A 10,156-nucleotide genomic window follows, 5' to 3' on the forward strand; every position below is an offset into this window, starting at 1 on the left:
AGGGTTAGGGAGAGGTAACTGAAGGCAGCCCAAGGGAGGAGGGTGGAGGTCACAGGGTCATGGGTTGAGGGTCCTGGGATGCCCTCTGATGGGAGTTCAGCCCCTCATCCCCCCAGCATCTGTTACTTCATAAATATATTTGTTATTTTCTCCCTCTGCTCACCAAGTGGCCTCTGATACAGGTTAAACCTAAAGGCTTTAAATTAAAGCTGCAATTAGATTATAAAGCAACATTTTGCCATTTGAGCAGAAATACTTTCTGGTTTTGACACACAATATTATAATCCATTTTCCAGAGATATAACTGAAAACAATTTGCAGGCTATGTGTGGGTGGGCAGTCCAAATCCTTCCCGCATCTGGCAGTCCTTGAGTACAAGGGTGAAGATAATCCAGGGAAACCATAAAAGGAAGTCTCCTGGCCTCTCTCTGGGGAGCCTACCTCACAGGCCATGCACCATGGATAGGGTTCATTGAAACGCCAGCTGGGCCCCCTGGTAGAATCATAGTACCCTTTCTGGACCAGGCCTACCAGTTCCCTGGAGACCCACAGGCTACCAGAACAATGCCCACCCACACGTCAAAATCTTCGGTACGCATAGTATCCTGACTGCAGGGGCCATCTGAGGGACAATTTGCTCTTTTTCTGGGTTGCTGGGGCGGGGCTTATCTCCTCCCCTACTGGATCCCAGGAAAATGCAGACCATTCACCCAGCCTCCTGGCTTCTCAAATATCGAACCCTGGCCCCACTCCCCAGACCCCTTTATCACCCAGAAGTACTCTGTGTGTCTTAAAGTTAAGCCCTGATTCAAGGCCACGGCCTCGAGTCCTCCTCCAGTCTCCTTGAGAGCCCCAGCCTCTGTACTTTGTCACAATGCTCCTGGCTTCACTCTTCTTTTTGGGGCGATGTCACGCTACAAGATGCTGACCCCCTCCTGCCAAGGTCCTCAGCTCCTGACCCTCCAGGCCCACCATTCTCACATAAGCGTAAGTAAGGATGACTCCACTGCCACACAGCCTCCAGGTACCCCTGATTGGGGCTATCACACACACACAGCCTGGACCTCAACTAGGTCCTTACTGCAGCCACATTCCTTCCAAAGAGTCCAGACTCTCCCAACTCACCAGCAGTGGCAGTTACCTCCCAACATTTTCCTCCCTCCTAAAACCTGCTACTTAAGACTCCCCACCTCCACTCTCCCAACTGCCCCTCCAACCTCAGAGAGAAGCTTCTATATTTTACAGCTTCTATACCAATCCTGAGTCCTCCCATCTCTCTGTCCTGTCATTTCAACAACAAAGGCATCCCGGCCCCTGAGAGGCACCTGCCTCCACAGCCTCCCTTCCCTCGGCCTCCTGTGCTCTGCATTCCCTCCTCTCACGGGCTGCTCCATCGCCTCACCTCCCATTGACCCTTCCACATCCTGCTTTCTGGCTTCTGACCCTGGTCCCTTCTGAAACCATCAGCATGTGGCACCAACAGGGTCCTTGTAACCAAGCCCAGTGCACCATCCAATGCCTAGCAGCACCTGCCACCTTTGCCCCTTTGCCCCCTTCCTCCTTGACCCCTCCCCCTGGGCTTCTGTAAGAAGACCACCTCTTGGCTTTCTCCTGCCTCTCACTCCTTCTCATCCCCTTCCCGGCATCTCTTAACTTGGAATATTTCCCAAAAGGACCATCTGCCTTGGGAAGGAGTTCAGAAGTTTAAAGAAGACAGGTGGTATGTACAAAAATCAAGGAGAAAATGAACCAAAAGTCACATCAATGACTTAAGTCACGGGAGAAAACATGCAAAGCTCCCACTAACAATGTAACTTGTAGAAGAGGGGCAAGTCCTTCATGTCTGGGCCGCTTGAAGAGTTGCTGCACCATCAGCTTTCATGAGGTCCCCAGTGGGAGTGGGAGGCGTTCCCTGGTGGCCTGCAGTGTTCCCAGCAGGATTTGGACCTGTCAGTGTCCAAAGATTGGCCCCTGCTCGTGGCCACACTTTGGAAAACACAGTTCACCCCAGACCTTTCCCTGCTACCACAAAGCTCCATGCCTGCACCCAGAAGTGAGAACCTGGGGAGAAAGCGCGGGTGAGGCCTCAGTCTGCCTTGGGGCCTGAATCCCAATGTCCCTAAGACATAGGTGGGAGTCTTAGGACCGGCTGTGACTCACACCCTGGGTTGCAGAGGGGCCTGAGGCCTCAGGCTGGAGGTGACCAAAGGCAGGGAGGAGAGAGGAGGTATAGGGTTGGTGAGATCCAGCTAACCCTGCCCCTGCCTCACCCCCTCGCCAGGATAAAGAGTCCATGCACTCCCCCTGTCCCCTCCTTTCGTGATTAAGCCTCACAGAGAGCCAGCCACTTGAGCCTGATATGCGAATCCCATCCCACCTCCTCCCTCTGCCTCTCCCCACCCCAGTGTCTTCACCCACTGCCAAATGCTGCCAAGGCCTCCTGCTTAGCTTTGCTCCAACTGTCCTGAGTGTCCCATTTTAATCTGATGCTTCTGACCCATCCAAGACAGCTGCAAGAGCCTTCTCTCAACTGTTCCCTACAATCATGTCAGCAAGTGTGACAAGATCCATCCTTTACCTATAGGATAAAGCCGAACGGCTAACTCAGCAGGGCAGTCCCAGTTCCCCACGCTGTGCACTGCCCAATCCAGAGCCCAGCCCCACCTCAGCACTATCCATTCCCTCCCATGGTCCAGACACACAGACTCTTGTTCTTACGTTGTTTCATGACTCCCATCCCTTTTAACCAGCTATTCCTCCTACTTGGAATGTCTTTCCAGACTCCCTATTTACTGCCTGTCAAACTCCTACTCCGTCTCCAAAGCCCAGCTTGCATGCACTTTTTTTGTAAAGGCTTCTTGTCTCCCTCTGAAGCGTCTCACTCCCAGTTCTGTGCCACACCTGGTTGTCAGTCTCCCCACTGCCACCCAGGAGGGATACATTTCAGCTCATTCATGCATGTGGTGGATCCCACAGGAGGCCATGAGCTCCTCAAGAGTATTCATCTCTGCAGCTACAGATTCTGACCAGGTGCATGAACACTGAACAAATGAATCCAGAACATTGCTCTAAGGCAGCGCCAGGTGAAAGAGCGCCTCAGTCTTTCTGAACTCGAGCTCCTCCTCATGCCCTGGACCCTCTTCAGCCCCAGGGGCATCTGGATCTCTGTCCTCCCCATCACCACTGACTTGAACACCCAACTACTGACAGCCACTGGCCCCAGTCCCACACAGGCCTTGGCCACCTGCTGCTGCCTCTCTGTGGATGGGCCATGGACAAAGCCATTTACACCTGTAATCCACATCCCAGAGGGGCAAGTGAGGCCCTGCTCCCATGACTGCTCATCAGGACAGGAGGACAGACGGTCTGACACTCACCCCGGATGCAGGATTGGCGGTCCAGCCCAGCTCTGCAGTAGCCGTCCTGGTGTCCATTAAAGTTTCTGAAGGTCAAAAAAAAGAAAAAAATGGTGCGTCAGAAGAATTACTGGACAATGAAGTTACTTAGGACTATAAATGTCAGTGCTAGGAACCCTGGGCTCCTCTGCCAAGCCTACAGCTGAGGGGAAGAGGCCTGCTAGGAGGACGCAGCTCGTGGCAGAGTTAGGTGCAGATCTCAGGTGTCCTGATACTAAGGCTCTACTGAATGACCCCAAGCCACCTGGGGGATGGTGTGTGACGTCATCTGCCTACTCATCACTTTAACCCTGAGACATGGCATCTTCTCACATCACTCAACCTATGTGTTCTCCACAGGCCATGCTGACCCAATAGCCAAACCTAATTCCCTCCGCAAGTCTTTCTCAGCCACCTCCTTCTGACCTGTGACTCCCTACTCCTTTCTCCCCACTCCTCTCCTCTGCTTCCCCTTAGGCATCCATGTTGATACTCTCAGCTGATTTCCCTTCAACTTCTCTGGCCCCAACACTCAGTCCTCCTGCAGGTCCTTTTGCCCAGATACATGGCCCAGATACATGGGCCCAGATACATGGCCACCCCCTTCCCAAGACTCTGCCGAAAGCTCATGCAACTTTGGCAAAGGCCTCACCCCAAACACAAACACACATCTCACACCCCAGGGGCCTGCTTCCTGGTCACCAATTCCTCCGGCCAATAAGGGAAAGACAGACACCCTGACTTAGCTATGAGCCCCCAGGGGCACCAGGGGGGCTACAGTACATACACCAAGATCACCAGGCACCATGTAGCAATTACAGAGCTGATATTTACTACAACTGTTTTCGGGCAGATAGCAGTGAACTGTCCTGAAAATGGGGCACCTTTTTCCTTTTTCTTTCTTTCCTTTTCAATCTATTATTGACTGCTGTCAGCCCTACCTCTCGATGGAAACGTCTCCCCAAAACATGACTAGAGCTTTGATCAGCAAGTCCAAAAGCCCTTTTGTTTGCAGGGGGTTTGTCTGTTGTGTAGAGGGGTTTGCGTGTTTTGGCTGTACTACACGGCATGTGGGATCTTTGTTCCCCAACCAGGGACTGAACCCGTGCCCTCTGCATTGGAAGCAGAGTCTCAACCATGAGACCACCAGAGAAATCCTTTTTTTAAAAAAAAAACAGCAGCTTTACTGAGGTACAAATGGCATGCAATAAACTGCACATAATTAAAGCATACAATTTGATAAGTTTGGACATATATTTATACCCATGAGACCATCACCACAATCAAGATAAGAAACACAGCCGTCATTCCCAGAAGCTGCCTGTCCCTCCGTAATCCCTCCTCCCTCTTGCCCAAGCCTCACCCTGTCACTGTCCCCAGGCACTAACGAATCTGTTTTTTGTCACTATAGGTTAACTGGCATTTTCCAGAAATTTATATAAATGAAATCATAGACTATATTTTCTTAATCCCGCTTAGCTTAGCATAATTAAGATTCACCATGTTTGTGTCCATCAGTAGTTCATTCCTTTACATTGCTGGGTAGTATTTCACTGTATGGAGAGATTGCATTTTGTCTACCGATTCACTTGTCATTTCCATTTTGGGGCTATTACATGGGAGCGTATGAGAGTTCCAGCTCATCCACATCCTTGCCAGCACTTGGCATAGTCAGTCATTTTTAATTTTGGCCATTTTAACAGATGTGCAGTGGTATCTGATTGTGGCTTGAATTTTCATTTCCTTAATGAAGAGTGATATTAAGCATCTTTTCACATGATTTCTTGTCATCTGTATATCTTTTAGTGAAGTGTCTGTTTGATATTTTTCCATTTTTAAATTGGATTGTTTCCTTATTGTTGAGTTTGGTAGGTTCTTTATTCTGGATACAAGTCCTTTATCAGACCAGATGGTCTACAAATATTTTATCCCACTTTATGACTTATCTTTTCATTCCTTTAATAGCATCTTTCAAAGAGCAGAAGTTTTAAATTTTGGAGAAGTCTACTTTATCAACTTTTTCCTTTTATGGTTTGATATCATACCTAAAAAAAATCTTTGCCTAACCCAAGACTACAAAGGTTTTTCTCCTACCTAGGTCTATGATCTATTTTGAGTTAAGTTTTGCCTAAGTTGGAAGCTATGGGTCAAATACATAATTGTGAGGGTTTTGGTGTGTTTTTTTTGGCATGGGAGTCCAGAGTTCCAGAAGGGCACCTTTCAAAATCACACAATGGTGCTCTTTAGGCTAGTGGAGGTGTCTTATGCACTTGAACTTTCCAAGGCATGTATCAAAGCACCAGGCACAGCACACCCTAGCTGAGCAGGCGGCTCAGCAAACATGGGCACAGGACACAGACTTGATTGATGTGTTGTTCCGGTTTCTCCCTACTCTGTTCCTTTGCTCCTGAACATCCCTCCACCCTCTGTGAACAGTCATTCTCTGTTCTCTATTCCAGGCATGAGATGGGAAGTATGCATGCAGAAATTTGGGCCCCTTAGGAAACAAAAGAACTCCTGGCATAAACCAAAGGATTAGGAAGAAACCTACCCCGTGGGCAGGACTAAGGCAGTGAAAATAAAGTGATAAACGAGGAGCTGTGCTGAGCCAAGGGGTGTCCTATGCCCTTGTCTCTCAGTGCTCAATCCCAGAGAAGGGATGGTGGGAGTCTGTCCAGGTGACAGGGCCTTGGACACCCAGCACCCCGGCCTGGAGTGACCCCACCAGGCGGACATGGCATAGATGGAGCAGACAGAGTCTTTGGGCCAGAACAGGTCTAATGAAGGGACCCCAGAACCACCCGATGGTGACTTGCATGGACTATACCCATGGCTCAGATGGGGTCCAGGGAATCTCAATGGGCACCAGTATGGACAGGTGCTAACAGGTCAGGGAAGCACCTCCTCACAAGCTGATACTACATAGCCCACCGTGACAGCCGTTCTGCCTCTCAGTGGAGTGGGAGCTCTCACTGCAAACAGGGGAGTAAAGCAAATACAGTGAGCTGGGTTCACTAGCCCATCCAAGCTCACTTGGAGTTGGATCAAGAGTAGTGCCTCTCGCATAACTGAAGGAACGCAAGCACAGGAACAGACTTCTTGAGTTTGTTTTCTCCTCTGATTCTTCCAACAGCTGGGGAGGCTGGTTCCTGCACCGAGCAGCCCTCCTTCTCCCCCGCATCTCCACTTCACAGCACTAATAATGATCATAATGACACACCAGATTTACATAATACATGTCTCCAAAGGCACTCCATGAGGCCCTGGAGAAATTCATCTCCATGATTAAAATGCCTTCGCCAGGTGGGCCTGAAGCAGGAGTCACTGAACCCACTTGGCAGAGTTAGGGACCAGGGTACAGAATAGCGTAGTGCCTCTTCAGGGTCACACAGCCTCCCATCCTGATGCTGACAGCCTCAAATCTCAGCCTGCTGCCTACTGGGCAGACATGGGTGTCTGCGGACTCTGCAGTGCCCTGGAATGGAGGATCTTGCTCATACAGCTAAAAAGCCATCAAAGCCCCCCAGAACAGCACATATTGCAATGAAAGTGTGTATGGAGGCACTCCCCAACTTCAGGATCATGCTGAAGGGCAGTGAAGAGCAAAGGACATGGGTAGGGAGGGAACGAGAGTCCAGAAGCAAAAGTAAGAAACAGCTTTCACTCCTAAATCTTCCAAGGACTGGTTTGTTCTGCTAACCCCATGAATACGATCTAAGAGTTCATTATATTCATAGTTACCTGCTCAAGGGCTATAATTGAATCTGTTTCTAAATAATGTTTTCCATCCACCTTCTTGGACAGAAGTTGCAACGAGAAGAATCCATTTCTCTGCATCCTGCCCGCCATGGAGACTGAAGGCCACCAAACCATAAACCGTCCACTCGATATGATTAAGGGCAGTTTCTTTTCTGGCACAGAGCACTCCTGATTATGGCATTACACTCTGGTGGGGGCTGAATTAAAGTGATTTGAGGAGGTTTACATCTCCCTGGAGAAGAAGAGAGTGCTCATTTGCATTTATAAAGCATATTGAGAGTTCTGGCAGAAAGTTATGGTGGAAGCACAATTAAATATTTACCATCACTTCTGCTTTCAAACAGTGGCATGGGGACCAAACCAGCTGGAGGTGCATGTGTTGCTGTCAGATCGCACGCCTGCAGGGCACATGACTCTGGGACCCATACCCACCACCAGCCTCTGCTCTCTGGGTGTGCATGCTCACTGCCCAAGGGAGAAAAGCTGGGGAGGGCACATGGAGGGCAGAGAGGGTGCTGGTGCAGGTAAATGGGGTCCAGGCCCCACTTCCATCACATAGTGACCATCTCTCTCCCCTCCCTCCTCATCTGCAGAACAGAGGAGGGCTCATTGGAGCTCAAGGCCAAGAGTGGACTGCGTGACACAAAGCACAGCAAAACAAATGCTTTTATTATTATAACTTAACCACTCCAAGCTTCAGTTTCTTAGCTATGAGAAGGATCTAACGATGGCATCTGTAAAATACCTCTAAGATTTCTAAAAGAATTAATGATCATAGATACCTACTGATCATCTACCTCCTTCCTTTAAAGACCCAGGAGTGACATAAGCGGAGAATACGGCCGCAAATCAGAGCAGTGGGTCCCCTGGAGGGACTCTTGGTCCAGGGGAGAGACAAGCAGCAAAGTCTCACTCTGCATTCTGTTCTGGCTGAGACCAGGAGAAGGAAACCAAGAAACTCAAGAGAATGGACATGTGGGGAGCAAGTGGGTCCATCCCCAAAGACACATGCCACTGTCTCTGGGCAAAGGCAACACTGGCCGCCTGGGCAGGGGTGGGCTATGGTGGGGGTGGGGAATGGAGACAGCCACCTGCCACATGGGAGAGATGACAGAGTGACCAGGAGAAGCAGAGGCAGGTCAGTGTGGATGAGCTGGGAACCATCCCAAACCTAAGAGGGGGTGAGGAGGACCGAGCCAGAGGGGAGGGGAGGCCACAAGGGGAGACAGAAGGGGGTCTCTGGCAGGAGTCGGCCAGACTGGCAAGAACCCGAGAAGCCTGGGGCCCATGAGCAGCCTGGTAGAGAGACCCCACTTTCCCAGGGAACAATTTCCCTTCAGCGGTTCTGGTAGGGAAACCCTCAGGGTCTCCCCTCCAACCATGGGGGGCCGCCACCCGAGGGTCAGGATGGTGGGGGCAGGTCTGAGCCCCCTGCACAGAGGAAAAGGCAGCTGCCACCCAGCTCTGCAGACGGTTCCCCTTTCTGTCTAGATTGGCACCTTGGGATGTATTGACATTTGGGATGAATTAGATGCCCATCATGGTGAAAGAGAGCTAAATAAACCCTCTCCTTACAGTTCTGCCACTCTTTCTGGAGAGACATTAATCAGACATTCAGCTGAAAATATTTACAACGTCCCTCCATGGTGGTAGCAATATACAACAACATACACAGATGGAATGGGGGCTTCTGGGCCTCCACTGAGCAGAGCCTCATGTGTATTTGATAAGGCAAATTTAAGGACCTCCTAAGCAGGGAAGAACCAGCGTGGCTGTGCAGTCACTGCCTGGTGCAGCCTTCTGTGGCTCACGGAGCTCCCAAAACCCAGGAGCCACAGCCCAGAGTCACTCCACGAATCCAGGTCCTCCCAGGTAAAGGCCAGGAGTTGGAGGTCAGCCGACTGCAGCACAAGCCTCTCCCTCAGCCTTCACAAGCGGCTGGGATCACTGGAAGCAGGCTGAGATGCATGGCATCAGGGGGTGATGGTACCCATTCAGCAAAGGTTGTCTGAGTCACTCCCACAGGCAGGTGGGCGCTGTGCAGGAACCAGATACAGAGCAGAGGAAAATAGACACCCTGGCCCTCGAGGACTTTGCAGACAAGTGAGAAGACAGAAATTAATCAAATAACCACGCAGCTAAATCTGCAATTACGGCCTCGTTGAGTGGCAGGAAAGGGGAATCCCAGGGACAGTTGTGAACACTGAATAAAATGACAGGTGTGCGAAGCCTGGTGCACAGCTGATACTTCCTCCTTGCTTTCCCAGCCCCGGCTGATGGAGGCACGGCAACCAGCCCCTTCACACACACACACACCATTGTCCCAGGATTGAGTCCACACTGGCAGGAACAAGACGTGTAGTAAGCAGTCTCCCCCACTCCCAAATCCAGAGTGTGCCAGTACTCACAGTGTGCTGGGAAGCTCTGACCATGGTGAGGCCCTCAGCCTCCCATGGGACCCCTATGTTGCCCTCCAGACCTGAACTCATCACAAGAACCTGAGCATTTCCTGCAGCTCACTCCTCTAGCCACCATCCCAGGCTCCTCGGTGCCCCCACTCATGGCCTTGCTCCGTCCATCACCGTGGCCTGCCAAAGATGCAGCCCAGGTTCACTGCAGGGGCCTCGTGGGGCTCTTTCTCCAGGTCTTCCCTGGGGGTGTGTCCTGTCTTCATACATCCCGTTCACTGGGCAAAGAACTCCTGATGATGCCCACAAGATTCCTCAGCTGTCTGTCACTCCCGCAAACCTCAGCCCCTGACACAGGGTCCCGCAACCAACAGCTGCTCAGCTCCACCTTCACACTTGCCCAGACTTCCTGTTGCCAACTCAGTCCAGCCTCCCGGCAATCTCATCACCAACCTTCTGAACAGGCTTCAGGTTGCCCCCCAGGACAGAGGAGCGAGAGCTGTGCCAGCTCTGGGTTTGGAGATGGCTCTGGTTGAGTGTAAACTGGGAAAAGCACCAGCTAGCCTCAGGGGCTCGTGTTCCGGCGTAACTGGG

At 51.0% G+C, this 10,156-nt stretch overlaps 1 protein-coding gene across 1 annotated transcript in view; it reads right to left on the bottom strand.

Moving 5' to 3' along the window:
- The window catches only part of EPHB1 (EPH receptor B1), a 317,259-nt gene extending 313,499 nt beyond the window's left edge, over nucleotides 1–3,760 (bottom strand). The window contains exons 1-2 of the mRNA XM_052645625.1: nucleotides 3,739–3,760; nucleotides 3,378–3,442 (exon numbers count right to left, since the gene is read on the bottom strand). Coding sequence (XP_052501585.1) covers nucleotides 3,378–3,442; nucleotides 3,739–3,760 — 87 coding nt within the window. The remainder of the gene's footprint in view (nucleotides 1–3,377; nucleotides 3,443–3,738) is intronic.
- Between the last annotated feature and the right edge of the window lie 6,396 nt (nucleotides 3,761–10,156).

This window comes from Budorcas taxicolor, chromosome 1, assembly GCF_023091745.1.
Source record: "Budorcas taxicolor isolate Tak-1 chromosome 1, Takin1.1, whole genome shotgun sequence".
Taxonomy (NCBI): Eukaryota; Metazoa; Chordata; class Mammalia; order Artiodactyla; family Bovidae; genus Budorcas; species Budorcas taxicolor.